We start from the raw sequence: 20989 nt of genomic DNA on the forward strand, positions 1-20989 counted from the left end.
AAAAATGCTATTTTATACTGATTTGGGTGGTATAACAACATCTGTTGTGGTGGGTTTTCTGTAAATTTTGAATTTGTGTTTGGTGTTGTTACATGTTATGTTTAAGTCAAGAAATTTGAAAAACTAATAAATACTGTACTCATCCACTTCTGTAACCATTCCCTGCCTCACTCATACCACACCTAAACACCATCCTCTCTACCTCTTTTTACACACACACACACACACACACACACACACACACACACACACACACCCTACCTCTACCTCTCTCTCTCTCTCTCTCTCTCTCTCTCTCTCTCTCTCTCTCTCCCGCCCCCCTTCTCTCCCCCCACCCTTTCCCCTCCTCCCCTCCCATCCCTCCATCCCGCCTTCCTCCCTTCCCATATGTATACTATCCTGTTTATTGAGCAGTGAGAAACATGCCAAACATAACTTCCCTACCACAAGTATTGTCCTAAACACTTTGTTGTAGGTTTTGTAAATAGCATAAGAAGCTTTTGCAGGGTAAAAACATAATAATTTTTATAAAGAAAGTAATGTAATAAATAAATATTTTATTATGAATGCCACACAAAACGAAAATTTGAGCAAAGAAAATTCTCTGCCTCCACAAAACTCTTTGGAGACAACGGCCACACTCTTTGGTTTGTTTATATTTTGTAAAATATGTGTGTGTCGCCGTCAGTGGAAAAGTGCCTGTTTCACTTGATATTTAACTATAGTGGTAAGCACCAATTGTGTTTTCCACAGCAGTACCTCCCACAAGAATAAAAAACAGTGACTAATTCCATCAAATTAATCTTACAATCGTAATATTCTTTCCACATACAGTGCTCACTTTTTTGTCTCTGTATTCGGCACAGATGCACGACCCCCACAATACTCCAAACTAAATTTTATCATCTGATGATGAATCCCCAGGCGATTCAAAACCGGTCATGAAAAAATAAAAAATTGAAGAAGAAATGGCGATTGGTTGCAGTAATTCCTGAAACCTCTAACAGAACAGTCACAGTGTTCCAAATCCAGAATGGATAATAGTTGTATTTTGCTACCTATCCTGGTAAAAGGAACAACGAACACATACAGAAAATGTAAACTGAAGTTATTGAAAACTATTCTTGCTATTCAATTCAATAAGCAGTGCATATTACAAAACATTACACCTAATTTTGTCAAAGTTGTAATCAATGACCAGAGTAAATCAGCTCAGGCAGCTAAAAGCAGATGTGAAGGCACATAGATCAAAAATGTAATTAGGTCTCATTATAAACTAAAAGACTTACTCAACAAAGACATCTACAGGCTGCACTTAGAGTTAAGCAATCACCTTATGCTGTCCCAAATGGTAACATTCATAGAGTTAGTTCAACAATCTGTTGATAAAGAAATGTTGAAAAGTTCATCTAAGCAAAAGGAAAAGCTCTCAAAGCTCATTGCCAAAAAATCCACCAACTCTTACTCCAACTTACCTGATGGAAAACATAATTTTTCTGAGAGAGTGGTAAACACATCAAACTTTCATTTCAACAACACACAACTAAATTTGCTAAATAAAGGACAAAAACACGATATTTCCACCAAACTTGATGAAAACACTGTCAAAGACCTAATAACTGACATTAAGGTAGCCTGCCTATCAGCAAAACTAAATGAAAATGACCAAAATAATAAAGAAAATCATGAAAACAAAAAAACTCCACAATATTACTCGTAATGAGGTTACAACATTAAAACAAATTAATAAAAAACTAGTTGATAATAATGCTTTTGTGGTTAAAGCTGAAAAAAGCAATACAGCTGTATTAATGTATGAATCAGAGTACATTAACAAAACATCAGAATTTTTTAAAAATAACAACATAACTGAACTAGAATCTGATCCTACCCCAAAATACCAAAATAAAATAAAAAACTTATTAAAGATCTGCAACCTCCTCCTAACAACTACTGAAGCCAAACACTGCGTAATAATGAACCCAACAGCTCAAAAGCCCAGATCACAACCCAAGGTTCATAAACAAGCCCACCCACTACACACAATAAACAACTCTATAACAGTTCTGGATACAAAATAAACAAAAAACTTCATGAAATTCTCAGTAAATCCTACACATTACAAACAACTACTTCATATTGAACAGCTATGAACTAAGTGACTGCGTAAAAGATATCACTATTCCCACAACAGCAAAATGTACATCATTCTACATAATAAACCTGTACACCAACATACCTGTAACCATAGCGAGTAGACTTCTACTTGCTATGCTGTAACAGAAACACTCCAAACAATCAAAGACAACTTATTGCATTATAATAAGCTAAGTAATGTAGAAATCTATGAACTGATGGATTTACTTGAATTAGTGTTATCTCACAATTACTCTTCCTTTAATAACAAAATCTATATTCAGAAAGACGGTTTAGCAATGGGCAATAGTTTAGCTGGCCTACTAGCTGACATCTATATTAAGGACCTGGAAAACAAATTCTTTAAAGATAATCCAATGGAAAAAGACAGAGTCATTTATTACAAATGCTATGTTGATGACACATTGATAATATACCGTGGAACAACTGATATAGAAAACTTAGCCACTAAACTAAATAATATACATCCCAAAATACAGTTTACTGTTGAACACCAAACACAACAGGGAATTAATTTTCTTGGCTTAAACATAACATGTCACAACACCAAATACAAATTCAAAATTTACAGGAAACCCACCACAACAGATGTTGTTAGAAATAATACACCATGCCACCCAAATCAGCATGGACTAGCATTTTTCAGATCAGCACTCAACCGTGCAAACAAAATTCATGCTGAACCTGCTGTAAAAACCAAGGAACTAAACATTTTAAAAACAATAGCCCACAATAATGCTTATGGCCTAACCATAGTTGACAGACTAGATGCAAAAATGAAAACTAAGCAAAAACCATCAACAAACGTTTCCTCAGTACCAGAAGAAACTAAATATATCTGTATGCCTTTCCTTGGTAATGAATCATATCAATTTGCAAAACTATTTAACCACACAAAGTCAAAATCAGTTTCCACACAAACAACAAAATACAAAACAAAATAATTTACAACATTAAAACAACCAGCCCACTATATCACAAATCAGGTATATGCAAATTAACTTGTAATAGCTATTCTTGCTGCTACAGACGGTTCTTCGATCATGTAGGCTGCAGATTCCTCGACTTGTGCCATAGGGTGGTGGGGTTTCAGGTTCGGCTAAATAGGTCAGGTGTCCACTACACACAGGAGGCAGCTACACGGGTAGCAGGGACAGTGTGGCATGGACTGGGCAGTTTTTTAGGTTAGACAGTCTCGGGAAAAATCAAAAAGGGCTCCAGTCTCAAAGGGTACTGGGCAAAGAAACGATGAGAATCGACCAAGCAATAGTCGGTATTGTAGTTGTAAATTATCGTAGCTGTGTTGGAAAAGTACCAGAGCTTCAAGTGCTGATAGAAAGCACTGAAGCTGAAATCGTTATAGGAACAGAAAGCTGGCTAAAGCTGGAGATAAATTCTGCCGAAATTTTTACAGAGGCGTAAACTGTGTTCGGAAAGGATAGATTAAATAAAGTAGGTGGTGGTGTGTTTGTGTCTGTTGGTAGTAGTTTATCTTGTAGTGAAGTTGAAATAGATAGTTCCTGCACATTACTATGGGTAGAGGCTATACTCAACAGCTGTACCAAAGTAATAATTGGCTCCTTCTACTGATCCCCCTGACTCAGATGATACAATAGCTGAACGGTTCAAAGAAAACTTGAATCTCATTACAAATAAGTACCCCAGTCATAAAGTTATAATTGGTGGAGACTTCAATCTACTCTTGATTTGTAGGCGAAAATACATGTTGTTCAAAGCCAGTGGAAGACAGAAAACATCTTCCGAAATTGTACTAAATGCTTTCTCTGAGAATTACTTCGAACAATTAGTTCATGAGCCCACACGAACTGTAAATGGTTGCAAAAACACACTTGACCTCTTAGCCACAAATAATCCTGATCTAATAGAGAGCATCATGTCGGATACTGGGATTAGTGAACACAAGGCAACTGGACAGGAGAGAGAAGAAGGGAGCTTTCTTGCACTTTTCTGAAAAGCAAGAGTTATTGGGTAAAATTTTACAGCTTGCTATATTGGTGGACCATTGTCATCTGGCAGAAAAAGAGAGGAGAAACGTTTACCAACATATTATTGTTGCCTTGGAGGTGTTAGTATTCCTTGCTTCTTGGACAGTGGGAAAGCATGAAGCTGGAAGCCTATAGTCATCATCTATGTGGATCATTTCTTTCTTTTTTTCCAAGTATCAACTGCTTCTCACACACTATCTGTAGAGGTTACCTGCTTTGGCTACCATTCGTATGTTGTTGAAATACATATTGTAGCTGCAGTCCTCTTGCTGCACTACTGCAGTTTTCAGTCTCAGTTTTAAATGTGTGGGGAATACAAATAACTACCAGAAGCCAGCTTGTGCGGCACAATGGTAATATTTTGATAAACGCTCCACTTCCCTTTCTCTGCCTTTCATCGCTAAAATGTGGGACAGTTTAATGTGTCATTCAGCCGTGAGCATAGACAAATGGAAACTTAGACCACCTGAGAGGAAAGAAAGGTGCAGGGGATGAAATCCTGCCTTCCTCAACCCCAATCTGCAAAAGCTTGACTTATGCACAGTCATAGGGATTGCCAATCACTTCTGCTGTCGTGGGAATCATATTAAAACCCTGTGATGAACCAGGATTAACCTCGACACTCGTTTCAAAATTAGAAAAGGAAACAGTGAGTACCACATAGCACAAAGTAAAGCTGAGTACACAAATCATTTGGTAATGACTGTGGCACAAATACTTGCTAAGGTTGGCAGTGTTGTAAACGTGGTAGTGCAGGCCTGACTTCTACCGGTATATTACCCAACCGTAGTCTGAAACACGTCCCAGCATAATACTGCCACATTGTAGTGTTCGTGCTATACTTGTCTGATGATGATGGCCTGCCAATAGCAGCCTAAAAATTGCCCTCAATAACTCCACTTCTTGTAGCGAGGCTTAAAACCATATCAACCAAAACCACTAAAAATAAATGCAAAATATATCTATTTAAAACAGCAGATAAAAATTCATTTGATGCCTTCCTAAGAGAGAATCTCCACTCCTTCCAAGCTGATTGTGTAAGTTTAGACCATATATGGCTCAAATTCAGAGATACAGTATCAACAGCAATAGATAGTTTCATACCACATAAGTTAATAAGAAATGGGACTGATCCACCATGGTACACAAAACACATCAGAACACTGTTGCAGAAGCAATGAAAAAAGCTTACCAAATTCAGAATAATGCAAAATCCCCAAGATTGGCTAAGTTTCACAGAAGTTCAAAATTTAGTGCAGACATCAATGAGAGATGCTTTTAATAGTTTCCACAATGAAACATTGTCTCAAAATATTGTACAAAACCCAAAGAGATTCTGGTCATATGTAAAGTACACAAGTGGCAAAAAAACAGTCAATACCATTACTGCACGATAGCGATGGAAATGTTACCGATGATAGTGCCACTAAAGCAGAGTCACTAAATACAGTTTCCCGTAATTCCTTCACGAAGGAAGAAGTAAATATTCCAGAATTCAAAACCAGAACAGCTGTTAGCATGAGTGACAAAAGTAGATATCTTAATGTTGCTTAACAACTCAAATCACTTAAGAAAGGCAAGTCTTCCGTTCCAGATGGCATACCAATGAGGTTCCTTTCAGAATATGCAGACACAATAGCGTCTTTCTTAGCAATCATATACAACCACTCACTTGACGAAAGGTCTGTTCCTAAAGACTGGAAAGTAGCACAGGTTACACCAATATTTAAGAAAGCAAATAGGAGTAACCCATTGAATTACAGACCCAAATCACTGACCTCAATTTGCAGCAGGATTTTGGAGCATATACTGTACTCAAACATTATGAGTCACCTTGAAGAAAATGACTTATTGATACATAACCAACACGGATTCAGAAAATATCCTTCTTGTGCAACACAGCTAGCTCTATATTCCCATGAAGTAATGAGTGCTGTCGATAAGGGACCTCAGATCGATTCCATATTCCTAGATTTCCAGAAGGTTTTTGATAGCGTTTCTCACAAGCGACTATTAATCAAAGTGCGTGAATATGGAGTATCATCTCAGTTGTCTGACTGGATTTGTGATTTCCTCTGAGAGAGGTCACAGTTCGTAGTGATAGACGGTAAATCATTGAGCAGAACAGAAGTGACATCTGGCGTTCCAAAGGCCCTCTGCTGTTCCTGATTTACATAAATGATCTAGGTGATAATCTGAGCAGCCCCCTTAGATTGTTTGCAGATGATGCTTTAATTTACCGTCTAGTAAAATCATCAGATGATCAATTCCAATAACAAAATGATCTAGAGAGAATTTCTATATGGTGTGAAAAGTGGCAATTGGCACTAAACAAAGAAAAGTGTGAGGTCATCCACATGGGTACTAAAAGAAATCTGATAAATTTTGGGTAAATGATAAATCGCACAAATCTAAGGGCTGTCAATTTGGCTAAATACCTAGGAATTACAGTTATGAGCAACTTAAATTGGAAAGACCACATAGATAATATTGTGGGGAAGGCGAAACAAAGACTGCGCTTTGTTGGCAAAACACTTAGAAGATGCGACAAATCCACTAAAGAGACAGCCTACATTACACTTGTCCGTCTTCTGCTGGGATATTTCTGCATGGTATGGGATCCTTACCAGGTATATTGACAGAGGACATCGAAAAAGTGCAAAGAAGGGCAGCTCATTTCGTGTTATCACGCAATAGGGGTGAGAGTGTCACTGATATGATACACAAGTTGGGGTGGCAGTCACTGAAACAAAGGTGGTTTCCTTCACAGCGAGACCTATTTGCGAGGTTTCAATCACTAACTTTCTCTTCCAAGTTCGAAAATATTTTGTTGACACCCATCTACATAGAGAGAAATGAACATTATAATAAAATAAGAGAAATCAGAGTTTGAACGGAAAGATTTAGGTGTTCCTTTTTCCCACGCACCATTCAAGAGTGTAATGGTAAAGAAGTAGTATGAAAATGGTTTGATGAACCCTCTGCCAGGCACTTAAGTGTGAATTGCAGAGTAACCATGTAGATGTAGATAGGGCAGACAGGAAGAAATTTTGAATCCGATACAAAGAGCATACTGACGCACTCCGTTTAAAAAATTTAAATGGATCCACTTTTGCAGCCCATCTAGCCCAAAATAGTCATTCAATCACAGATGTAAAAACCAACTTCCACATTCTACACACTGTAGACAAAGGAATAAAAATGGACCTCATGGAAGAATTAGAAATTTTCATACATAACAGTAAAACACCCCACACCATCTTAAATGAGCACATTGATTTAGCAAACAACCCATTCTTCCAAAATTTTAAAGAGTACTTAAATTTGAAAAACTAATAAATACTGTACTCATCCACTGCCGTACCCATTCTCCACCTCTCACATACCGCAGCTAAACACCATCCTCTCCCATCCTCTTTTTTTACACACACACACACACACAACCCCCCCCCCCCCCGGTCTCTCTCTCTCTCTCTCTCTCTCTCTCTCTCTCTCTCTCTCTCTCTCTCTCTCTCTCTCTCTCTCTCCCCCCCCCTCTCCTCTCCCCCCTCTCCCCCCTCTCTCCTCCCTCTCTCCCCTCTCTCCCCCCCTCTCCCCCCCTCTCTCCCTTCCTCCCTACCATTCCACCTGCCTTCCTCCCGACCCCCCTTCCCTCCCCATATGTATACAATCTTGTTTATTGAGCAATGAGAAACATGCCAAACATAACTTCACTACCAGAAATATTGTCCTAAACACTTTGTTGTAGATTTTTGTAAATACCATAAGAAAATTTTGCAGTGTAAAAACATAGTAATAATATTTTTTATAAAGAAGGTAATGTAGTAAATATATATTTTATTACGAATGCCACACAAAACGAAAAATGAGCAAAGAAAATTCTCTGTCTCCACAAAACTCTTTGGAGACAACAACGGCCACACTCGTCGGTTCGTTTATATTTTGTAAAGTATGTGGGAGTCGCCATCAGTGGAAAAGTGCCTGTTTCACTGGATATTTAACGATAGTGGTAAGCACACATTATGTTTTCCAGAGCAGTGCCTGCCGCAAGAATAAAAACAGTAATACCGTCAAATTAATCTTACAATCATAATATTCTTTGCACATGCAGTGCTCACTTTTTCATCTCTGTATTTGCCACAGATGCACGACCCCCACAATACTCCAAACTAAATTGTATCATCTGACGACGAATCGCTAGGCAGTTCGAAGATGGTCACGAATAGATAAAGAATTGAAGAAAAAATGGCGATTGGCTGCAGTAATTCCTGAAACCTTTAACAAGACAGTCACAGTGTTCCAAATCCAGAATGGATAAAAGTTTTAATAAAATGTGTTTTTGGTTGAAAGCACGGTATTGGCAGTTCCACAGCTTCACGGTTACTGAATCCCAGCGGCTTTTACAGGGTATCTTGCAATTCTGTAACTGCTTGTGACCGATGTTCTTACATGCCACTGTATGCATCACAGTTCATCCACTGCTTTTAATTTGTTGCCCAAAGTCACCTCTTAGTGCCTAATGAGATTAAACATATTTTTTCTGATTAATTGTAGCAGCATTAAAGATTACTCCTGCATAATGCAGCACATTATCTGATCAAAAGTATCTGGACACTATTATGTAATGCAAAATTGACCACTAGGTGTCATGAGAGTGGGGCTTGCCAATATAAAAATTGTGTTGGCAGTAGAGAAACTGTACAGAACGGATGAATCAGGAGAGCTCAGTGATTTTTAATGTGGACTAGTCCTCGAATGTCGCCTGAGTAACAAATCTATGAGGGGCATTTCAATCCTCGTGAACCTCCCCAAATCGTGTGTCGACGGTGTGATCGCAGAGTGGGAAACGAAAGAACAACCACAGCTCAACCGAAACCGGGCAGACTTCATATACTTGCGGACGAGGACTGTCGAGCATTGTTGAGGGTGATTGTAAAACACTGCATGAAATCAGCAGAAGGTATCACCTGTGCTGCCAGTAGTCCAGTTAGCACAATGACTGTGCATGGGGAGTTACAAAGAATGGATACAATGTTTGAGAAGCTTCTCATAAGCCACAAATTTTTGTAGTCAGTGCTAAGTGACATTTGAGGTTATCTAAAGAGCAACACCACTGGACAGCGAATGACTGGAAATAAATGACTCGGGAGTTATGAATCACACTGTACTTATGGCAAATGAGTAAAAGTGTCCGGGGTTGGTGAATGCTTGGAGAACGTTACCTGCTGTCGTGCGTAATGCCGACAGTAAAGTATGGAGGAGGTGATGTAATGGTTTATTTTTCATGTTTAGGCTGCTGTCCCTTATCACAGTTAAGAAAATGCTAAATGAAGAAGGATATTAACGTATTTTACAGCATTGTTCACTGCGTGCAGTCGAGGAGCAGTTTGGGAACAATGACTGACTGTATTAGCATAACAATGATCGCACCATAAAGCAGTATCTGTGAGGTGGACAGTAACATTCCTGCGATGGACTGTCTGGCACAGAGTTGTGACCTGAATCCGTGGTGCACAGTCAGTACGAGTAAGAATATCGACTTCGCTCAGGAGCCTGGCATCTGACCTCACTATCTTCTCTCGCTTTGGCTCTTGAGGAAGAATGGACTTACATTGCTCCGGAGACATTCAGACACCTCACTGAAAGTGCCTCCAGCAGCATTCGAGCCCTCATAAAGGCAAATCGTGGACACACTCCAGGTTAAAGTGTCGTGATACTCTTGATCAGGTAATGTATACCACTTTAGTCCTTTAATATATTGATTAATGGATAAATTGGGAACTTCCCTGCATTCTGAAATTTTTATGCAATTAATGTATAATATTTATCTAGATACAAATCATCATCGTTAGACACGTGCCCTGTAAATAAGTATAGGTTACGTGACAAATGTTTTATGGATATATGCTGATTGATTTTTGTTTGTAATAATTGCCTAGTTATGGTCTTTTTAATTGCATGTATGTGCCTGAGAATGGTCTGTTGGTTGACTGAAATTGGTAGTTTTATTAATAAAGTGACATGCAGATATTGTGCCAAATCATCATTTTCCAAAGATATTTAAAAACTATTGAATGTTATGTCATATTTCAGCATTTTCAGGCTACTTCCATGCCCAAATATGACATCGAATCTTATGCTTGACAATGGCGCATAAGCTGATGTTAAAATAGTGCAGTAAAAGCCAGAAGTGGAAAATTGTATTGAATAATTCATAGAGGCTATCCACCCATAATGAAGAAATAAATCCATAAAATAATGTAGAATAGAGTTTATTGATATGAAAAGACTGAACCTGACGGAATGGCAACTCCGTCTGCATTTGGCAATTTGTGATCATTTATGTTATGACAGTCTTTGAGCATGAAGGTAAAATCTTCTAGTTTGCTAGGCCATGTCAGTTCCTCTTCAGATTTCTTCTTCATAAGTTGTTTCAACCCCTCTCCTGAGATGTCGTTCAGGACTACTCTGGTGTCACCTGTAAGCTGAACATAATATAGGAACAGTTTCACGTTCACTTAGTAAAGGGAGCTTTCTTGCACTTTTCTGAAAAGCAAGAGTTATTGGGTAAAATTTTACAGCTTGCTATATTGGTGGACCATTGTCATCTGGCAGAAAAAGAGAGGAGAAACGTTTACCAACATATTATTGTTGCCTTGGACGTGTTAGTATTCCTTGGTTCTTGGACAGTGGGAAAGCATGAAGCTGGAAGCCTATAGTCATCATCTCTGTGGATCATTTCTTTCTTTTTTCTTTCTTTTTTTCCAAGTATCAACTGCTTCTCACACACTATCTGTAGAGGTTACCTGCTTTGGCTACCATTCGTATGTTGTTGAAATACACATTGTAGCTGCAGTCCTCTTGCTGCGCTACTGCAGTTTTCAGTCTCAGTTTTAAATGTGTGAGGAATACAAATAACTACCAGAAGCCAGCTTGTGCGGCACAATGGTAATATTTTGATAAACACTCCACTTCCCTTTCTCTGCCTTTCATCACTAAAATGTGGGACACTTTAATGTGTCATTCAGCCGTAAGCATAGACAAATGGAAACTTAGACCACCTGAGAGGAAGGAGAGGTGCAGGGGAAGAAATCCGGCCTTCCTCAACCCCATTCTACAAAAGCATGACTTATGCACAGTCATAGGGATTGCCAATCACTTCTGCTGTCGTGGGAATCATATTAAAACCCTGTGATGAACCAGGATTAACCTCGACACTCGTTTCAAAATTAGAAAAGGAAACAGTGAGTACCACATAGCACAAAGTAAAGCTGAGTACACAAATCATTTGGTAATGACTGTGGCACAAATACTTGCTAAGGTTGGCAGTGTTGTAAACGTGGTAGTGCAGGCCTGACTTCTACCGGTATATTACCCAACCGTAGTCTGAAACACGTCCCAGCATAATACTGCCACATTGTAGTGTTCGTGCTATACTTGTCTGATGATGATGGCCTGCCAATAGCAGCCTAAAAATTGCCCTCAATAACTCCACTTCTTCAGAACAAGTGCAGGAAAATTCCCTTTTGTAAATGAGTGTGACACTGGTCTTGCACAACGTTCAGCTGACGGTGGACACCACAAGGTCTCTGAGTGAGATCCTAGCAGAGGGGATGAAGTGTCAATTGTGACGAAGAACTTTGAAGTGGAGTGATGCAGCCTAAAAAATCTAGAAAGTTATACTTTCAATGACATCAGGTTTGCCGGCCAGGGTGGCGGAGCGGTTCTAGGCGCTACAGATGGAACTGTGCGACCGCTACGGTCGCAGGTTCGAATCCTACGTTGGGCATGCATGTGTGTGCTGTCCTTATGTTAGTTAGGTTTAATTAGTTCTAAGTTCTAGGGGACTGATGACCTTGGAAGTTAAGTCCCATAGTGCTCAGAGCCATTTGAACCATTTTGACATGAGCTTTGATAGCCTGCAGACTTACTCTTTGAAATGTTTGTATTTTTCACAATGGGTCCTCTCTTTTCAGGTATAATGCACAGGACGATGGTGGCAATCCACTCACTGTTTCTGTAGCTCCTCCCCAGCCGACTGTTATCGAGAGTGTGGTGCAGGATGTGTATGGCTGCAGCAGTTGCTCCATGTCCTTCTCCTGCACTGCAGAAGTGAGCAAACACGTGAGGTCTCACCCGCCGAGGAGAAAGCCGTTCATCTGCAGGGTGTGCTTGAAGACGGACACCTTGGCTTCCAATCTCAAGAGGCATATGCGCACCCACTCTGGAGAAAAGCCATACAGCTGTGTTCTGTGCTTCAAGATGTTTACCTCCGCTTATTCTCTGAAGATACACAGGAGGATTCATACGGGGTACAAACCGTATACATGTAAAGTATGCCCCAGGTCTTTCTATCAGAAGACAGACTTGAACAAACACTGCATTGCTCATTACAGGTCACAGCAGATACTGCAAAGCGCAAAGGATCTTCTAGAAATCACAGAGTCAAATTTGTCGAAGCGAAATGTGAAAGTACGCAATCCATCTACGGCAAAGGTATTTTCTCGAGGCGCAGCATCGCGAGTGCCACACATTCTGTGTCGTACGAGCCCTTACGTATTGTCTCCCCCATCATCGATGGCACGTGCGAATGGAAACTCGATAACTGATGATTCGCAGACTGAATCTCCAACAAATGCACTTCACGATTCGCCTCCACCTTTTGCACCTGTCATCACTGAAGTTGTCGGGTCGTTCCACGAAGAAGACAGTGAAGTACAACCTTGCCCGTCACCGTCGAATAATGGAGAACGACAGAAGCAAGAAGCATTTAATGCGGGAAACTTGTCTAGCAACCAGATTAGAATGGAGAAAGCTGTATACACACAACCAGTGATGAATTCAGTGAACCCACAGTGCACTAATAACACTGTTGCATTGCAAGATACTGCCATACCTGCGTCCAGTTCTGCAGGTAAACAGCTGACAGTGAAGAAAAATATTTACAAGCAGCCAGGGATGTTCTCAGTGAGTTCTCAGAATGATGCAAACTTGGGCACAACTCTTCTCTCTCCTGTCCAATTGCCTACTAATGTGGTGCAAAATAATGTAAACTCAGCAGCAACTGCCCCCAACACAGGGTTTGCGAACAATTTTATGCCCGAGCAAACTGGAGGTGAAATGTTCTGCATTCCTCTGATCATAAATGGACAAATGTGCTACGCAATACCGGCTCCGACACCTTCCCAGTTGTCAGTTGTAAGTAACCCCTCACCAGTCCAGACGGCAGTCCAACCCGTGAGTTCCCATAATATTCCCAGTCAAGAGACATTTCTACTTCCTGTATTTGTACCACCGATTTCAAATGGTGTCCCAAATTCTAATTCATCGCAGCCTATGGTCACACCAGCAGTAACTCCACAGACTCTAGTTCTTGGGAATGCCACACCCAGTCAATCGCAACATCAGATTGGGTTTCAGTCTGCACCTGTTAGTACTGTTACTGATGAGCGGCTGGAAAATTCCTCTGGATCGCAAATAGCAACTGGGAAGACTGAAAATTTCACAGGATCCCAGATGACAACTGTGAAGACTGTTTCATGTGTTCAACCGGGAAATTTCTCGGGATCACAGATGACAACTGTGGAGACTGCCCCACGTGATCAGCTGGAAAGTTCTTTCCGATCCCAGGCAACATCTGTGAAGACCGTCCACTGTGTTTGGCCGGAAAATTCCTCGGGATCCCAAACGACAACTGTGAAGACTGTCTCACGTATTCGGCAAAATAATCAGTTTATGCTTCCGCCCCCACCTGCGACAGACGTTAAGCGGGTGGATCATTATGATCATCATCATAACCATGATCTTACAGTTACAAAGAAGGGTTCCAATGGCATCGTGCAACATGAACGTGTTTATTGCAATACTTGTAACGCATCTGTAAGTGTTTTTACTAAGCGAGGTAAACACAAGAAAGTGTCTTAGTATTCCACAAGGACGTAGATGTGACATTCTCAGGTGGGGTTTGCAAATCTAGGGTCAGCAAAGAGGAGAGACCTACAGGTACAGATGATAATGCCAGAATGAGCTGTATTAGCACTGATATGCAGTGTGGGATTCTAGCCTGATGTGATCTATCTGCCCTTGAGGGGGGGGAGTGATATGCCTTTCTGCTGGTTTTCTGCTACTGCACAGTTTTCACGGCACAGACTCACTTGTGAGAAAAATCTGACTGACACAGGTTGTATGAATATGTTATCTTATGCTGAGCTGATGTGATCAACTTGTAAGTATTTCTTCACTAACTTAAACAGTATCAGATAGTTTTCATTTAAATTTTTTGTTATTATCTCTTTTGCTCTTGATAAGGAGCGGAAATAGGGAAGGTCAAAAGAAATGTAGGGAGAGGACAAAAGGGGGAGGTGGACAGCATATCTGGAGCCATTACGTCTGTAGTGCTCCCCACAACTATTCAGCAGTTTTTATCAGAAACTTCTCACAGTAAAATTTATGTTTCCATAAATATTCAGTGAGTTTAAAGGTCTAGAGAATTTGGGTAGTTATTTTTTAGTAATACGATTGCGTTCTGGCACCCATTAGCGCGCACAACAAAATGCATTGTGTAATTCAAGAGGCTAAATAAAAAAGCTGCTGATATCTTCTCTTCTATCCTGCAGATTCCCACTGTCTGTAACTCACTTTCATTCAGTATTGTGCTCCATATATACAGGGGATGGATGAAAATTATTGGAAAAACCAAAAATGCAACACATTTCAATGCTTAATGTGGTGTAGGAAATCTGCTGGCTTTCAAAATGGCTACCACTTATCTCGGAATGAATAAATAAGTTATTTCAGAATAAATAAATACAGCTCGTGCGTGGGTTTTTAAAGTAATCTTATGCCATTCTTTCTGCAAATTAGTCGCAACTTCAGGTAGCGACGATCTAGGTGGATGGTGATCGTGCACCCTTCTCTCCAAAGCAGACCACAAAGGCTCAGTAATACTGGTGACTGCGGTGTTGAGGTGAGATGTGAAAATTAATTTTCACGCTCACAAAACAGTCTTGGACAATGGAAGCTGTGGGAGCAGGGACCCTGACATCTTGTAACACGGCATCACCACTGAGAAACAAACATTATACCATGTGATGCACATGATCAGACAAAATGGTTACATAGTCGTTGGCAGTAATGTGACCTTGCACAGCAGCCGTGGAGCAGATGAAAAATCAGAACAAGACTGCCCATATCATCTCCAAACCCATGCCACATTTTACTCTTGGGATGTAAGCTTGGCCAGAAGTTGGAAACAGTATAAAACAGTCTACTGACCAAATTACTTTATTCTGTTGCTCTGTAACCCTGGTTTTACGGCTTTGGTGCCATGTTTTCCTGTTAGGGGCATTTCCATCAGTGGTGAGTGGTTTTGAAATTCCATCTCACTCTGCAATTCCCTCTTTGAAGCTCCCTGTACGTTGTTTTTGTGCTGACAGGATTCGCGAGTACAACATTCAGTTTTACAGTGGCTTTTGCAACCACTTCCTCTTTTTCCATTTTCCCTGTGTGCGGTACAAATCTCCGGTACAGTGCTTCTCGTAACACCGAATGCTTTGGTTACCTTGGTTACAGAAAAACACCCATTTGATCACCAAAAATTTGCATGTGTTCAAATTTGTGTAGCTCTGACATAATACACACACAACTATACAAAATAGTGTTCTGGCCATGACTGACACTTCCTACATATTGAGGATATTGCACAGGTGCCATTGTATTCAAATACAACAGGGCAGCCTGTAGACTGGGCTAGCATCTGCATTTATCTTCAAGTACGCTTTTCTCATGCTGTTCCATATTTTTGTCCAACGCACTTACATTCTCGTCAATTTCTTTCTTAAACGGGGGCTTGGGGTTTTTGTAAGAAATTCTGTCTCTGCATGTGGTCTCCTGATTCTTATGCCCTCCTTGCTTCATCTACCATGCTTTATTCTGTTCACAATATAGCAGTTTGTCTGCTATGTTGTCCCAATAGTCTCATTATTTCTGCTCCTCAGTACTTTCTAGATGAATAAACCACTTCGTTGGCAAAACTTGTTCTTCCACCACTCTTGTCCCTGATCCTTCTTGTCCCCAATTGTTTTCATTCCATGCCCATGCCCATATTTTAGCTTTTTAACTCACAGATTGTTTGTTGTTCAGAATAAGTATTCTGAAGCTAATGTGTATACTATTTCACGCCACTGGTACATGTACCTGGGATCCCTATATCATCCATTAGTATTTTCTTAAACTTTCTCATTTCATATTTACCTTTTTTTTCACTAAGGTTTGGTGTTTGCATTTAACTTGGATCCTTTCATAACTGGCTAGGTAAGTTAGTTGAAAGATTAGAGGAAGGCAAGGTTACACCACTGCCAATGGCACCAACTCTATTAAAGCACTGTTTTGTTCAAACTAACCATTAGGTTGATTACAGATTTATCTTTCTTCACGTATAGCATAACATCCAGTTTGCAAACCCTGAAATTCACCGTGTTCTCCTGCTAGAGCCTCCATAATCTCAGCACCAATAGTTGCTCTTTCAGCAGTTGCCTATTGAGTCCTCCTTTCCAGTCCTTGATCCTCTTTGTCAAGTTGCGAGTGTTAGGACAGAGGAAGTGCTAGTAAATCAGCAACAAGTGAAAATTAAAGGGTCAAAATGTGTATCAGAAAGCAGAGAGGCATTATTACTGAAGATAGGCAACGTCATCTGTAGTCACACCTGTCTATTTTTTATCAGCTTGTGTTTACTTCTTTTGATATCTCCATGATCTGTTTGAACTCTACTGTTTCATGTGACTCACAGATTGCTTTGTCATAGATTTACTGGTGGATGTTTTTCAGAAAACTCTGCACGTCTCTTTGGTGGTACTAAGTATTACACTTTGCTGAAAAATTGCCATTAACTTTTAAGTATTAATTTATTTGTATGAGGTTTAAAAGCATTGTTAACTGTGAAATCTCCTTCAGTGCTTGGTATTGAACACTTGTGAATTGCACAAAGGAGAAAACTGTTGAGTGTGACAAAAGCTGTAATGCACAGTACAGCACAGTAGCAACGAAATGTGTAAATGTAACTCCATGTGTGCTAAATGTTGTAATGAAGTTCAAAATTTATTTGTGTTTGTTTATTAGTAATTGTTATAAATAATTTTATAAGAAAATCTATTTTTATATTGTGCATTACCCTGCCCAGATTAGGTCCCTAAGACCCTCACCTATTTGGGACCAGGAACAAAATATATCAAAAAACAGTACAAAACATTCTCAAAATTCTATTCATACTTCTTGTTCAGTCATATACCTCTGAGAAATTATTATGAGAACAGTTAAAATTACCAACACAAATAACAAAAATGAATAATAATAATAGTAATAATAAATGGCATTAAGAATAACAATAATATTATTTTAGCAAATTTGAAGGTGTGTTTAGTGTTATCAGAAAAAAAGTGATAATGAAGGAGAAGAAGAGTGAAATGATGGTGACAAGAACTCTTTAAAAAGAACAGACTTTCTGTAGATGACTGTAGAGGTTAAGGATACGGAAAATTGTTCTCAGGGATAATTGTGTTATGCAGTGGTATATAGTGGACTTTATTTCGTCGAGAATGAGTGTTCCTGCTGTGCTGTTCAGATATTAGATAAATAAGGGGGAGTGCAATTACTGACAAGGCGATAGAGTAAACTCAGGGTTCAGTATCTTCTACCATTTTTGGCACTAAACCATTTTACTTGTTTGTAGCAGGGCTGATATGGTCACAATAGCAGCGATACCAGACAGAAAGTCAAATCTTTCTTGACTCAAGGTGAGATTGATTCTTCTAACTATAAGAAAAGAGTGGAGTGACAAACTTCATTGGTCCAGTGCTTACCAATGCTATCAGACATTTATAAGTAGAGTACGACAGCCAAAAACAGTTGCAGGATAAAAAATTTGATCCTGCAACTGTTTTTGGCTGTCATCCTTTATCGTGAAGAATTTTAACAGTTGCTGTTGCAGCCATGTTTAAAATCTTGATAAGTAGAGTAAATTATCTTTGTTTTCACTCATTCTCAGAACAGATAGGACCTTATCAACATGAGGCCTGTATGATTTCCCTCTTCTCTGCAACATTCTCAATCCTGTCCTTACTAGTAAATCCTTAATTGAGCTGCTCGGGGGAACACAATGGTAAAGCGCCATTGTTGTGTATTTTGTGGTAGATGGCTAATGACACCACCTGTGGGATGCACAACGCGGTAAACTTACTAGTAGTTACAAATTCACTCAACAGATGTCAGGGCGGAGCTTAATGGTAAGCGCCACTGTCCGTCTGTTGCGGAAACATAATGGTAAGTGACAGAGACAATGGCAGCAAGTAAAAACATCTCCGAGATTATGGCAACAGTGAACATGGCAGAAAACGAGGAATATACTTCCAATGATACTAATATCTTCAAGAGGGATCCAGAATACATTCCTAACGATTCAGATGACTCAGAGGTATGTTATTTTGTAAATATATTGTCTTTAGTAAGTTTCACGAACATAATGGTAAGTGCATGTACATACCATTATGTTCCTGAAGTACGTTAATTTTGAGGTTATTTTAGAATGGCTACATTTTTTTGGCTAAGTGGTGTGTGAATGCGCATTTCTCATTTATGTTGTTACATGTAATAATAATAATAATAATAATAATAATAATAATAATAATAATAATGGTAACGGTAACAGCAGATTTTGTTGTGTTGTGTACATAGTTCCGCGTAGTCAGCGCGTACACAACTTTCCCACTAGAGCGCACCCCGCTAAGCACAACAGCACAGGGGCAGCGCTCATCCGTCTCCGCACTACGAGATGGTGCTGCCATAAAGACGGACCAAATTCTGCTTCCGCCAATCCGTGTATTAATATGTAACGCAACCAATGAGATTGCTGCTAACGTAGAACCTTTTCTCCTCGCGGATCACACTCGTGCAGTGATACCTGAACGCTCGAGGTATTATAACGAGTGTACAGACCGCTGATTAGCCAGTCTGCATTAGTCTGTAGTCAAGTTTCAGTCTGCGCCTAGTAAGATTATCATATTACTGTACATAGCCATGAAGATAAATGTATAGACACTTTGTCACGTATCAGAGATATGTGAGAATAAGATTAATGTACCAAGACCAAAGGAACTTCAGATTGTCAATTGTAAATAGCATCCAGAATCAAGTTAAGTAATTTTATGTTGTTATTATTTTAATAAATGTGTGTGAAAATTAATCAAGTTCTGTTTTAAAGTTGGTCACCGTCAGTCTGCTACTGTAAGCGTGCAAGTGGTATTTCTATCGTCTGACCTAACGGCAGAAGATAAACACGCCACAATAAGACCACGAGACATATTGCTGACACTCGCCTACTTCATTAGAGCGATATGTCAAATAATCTGATGGTGTGTGTACTGAAGGTCTTACAGTACGCACACCACATGTTGTTATATAGGTTAATAGCGAATCAGATCATATTGCCCAAAACAACTAACAGTGCATCGCTCCTGCAGAAACCATTCAGGAAAGGGCCCTCGAACAGACAAAGAGGTCGTCTCGGAAAAGGCTGAGAGTCGCTTCTCAATGCCAGAAGAGGCGTAATTTGGGCGAAGAGTATGTTTCTCATACAGTAGCAACAGGAAGTAAAACAACTGTGGGACCTAATTGCCAGTGCCCTTGTAAATGTTTCTAAAAAGTAGGAGATTTGAATGTGATGAAACTATTCAAAACATTTTGGGAAGTAGGTGATTTTAACATTCAAAATACATACTTATTTGGTGCAATGAAATCTAATACTGTTGCACGTTGCCGAAGAGCAGCTGGAGAAAATTCCCGGAGAAACTGTACTATTTCCTACAGGGTAAAAGTTAGTGGCAGTGATATAAAAGTATGCAAGAAAGCTTTTCTTGCCACTCATGGTCGACATAACAATCATGGTCGTGTCGAAAATATACAGAAGAAAATCGCATCCGGATAGACTACCACACCCCAGGACAAATGGGGCAAGCATACCGTACATCCGCATGCTTACTCTGAAACTAGTGTTAACCATGTCAGGGAAGACATCGACAAAATACCGAAATACGAGAGTCATTACAGACGCTCAAACAGTCGTGCCGGATTGTACCTGGGCACAGATGCAACAATCGCCTCCTGTTACGAGCACTATGAGAATGTTTTCTGCAAGTAAATGTCGTATGAGCCTGTATCTGCAGACAAGTACAGGTGAATTTTCACTGAAGAGTATAACATAGGAGTAAAGTCACCAAAGAATGATATGTGTAAGACTTGTGACATGCTCAAAGTGCAAATTGAGAGCACTGATGCCTCCCAACTGAAAGTAAGTCTGGAGCATCAGTTGGAATTACACCACCATCGGGCAGAAGCAGGGCAAGCTAACATTGCCATCCAGACAAAACGAGCAAAAGCAGACAGTAATCTACATGTTGTGACTTTTGACTTGCAGCAGACTCTCCCAGTTCCTAAGTTAAGTTGTGGTCCAGCTTTTTACAAAAGGAAGATTTGGTTGTATAATCTCAATCTTCATGATTGTGTCAAGAAGAAAGGGCACTGCTTTTTGTGGAATGAGACTACTGCTGTCCGTGGATCAGAGGAAATTTTGAGCTGCCTTTTACGTTACTTTGAGGAAAACGACGTAAAAGGAGAGACTCTCATTGCAATATCTGATAACTGCTGTGGCCAAAATAAGAACTGGAACACGGTACTGTTCTGGCAATATCTAATTTCAACTAGTATATTTCGTGTGATTGAACACCACTTCCCTGTGAGCAGGCTCACAGTGTTGCCATCCAATAGAGATTTCGCGA

At 39.8% G+C, this 20989-nt stretch overlaps 1 protein-coding gene across 2 annotated transcripts in view; it reads left to right on the plus strand.

Annotated features, from left to right (window-relative positions):
- Positions 1–17406, plus strand: part of LOC124717073 — a 137916-nt gene extending 120510 nt beyond the window's left edge. For both annotated transcript variants that reach the window (XM_047243757.1, XM_047243758.1), the window contains one exon: positions 12140–17406. In XM_047243757.1, coding sequence (XP_047099713.1) covers positions 12140–14087 — 1948 coding nt within the window. In that variant the 3' untranslated portion in view covers positions 14088–17406. The remainder of the gene's footprint in view (positions 1–12139) is intronic.
- Positions 17407–20989: the final 3583 nt, after the last annotated feature.

Source organism: Schistocerca piceifrons, chromosome 9 (genome assembly GCF_021461385.2).
Source record: "Schistocerca piceifrons isolate TAMUIC-IGC-003096 chromosome 9, iqSchPice1.1, whole genome shotgun sequence".
Classification (NCBI taxonomy): Eukaryota; Metazoa; Arthropoda; class Insecta; order Orthoptera; family Acrididae; genus Schistocerca; species Schistocerca piceifrons.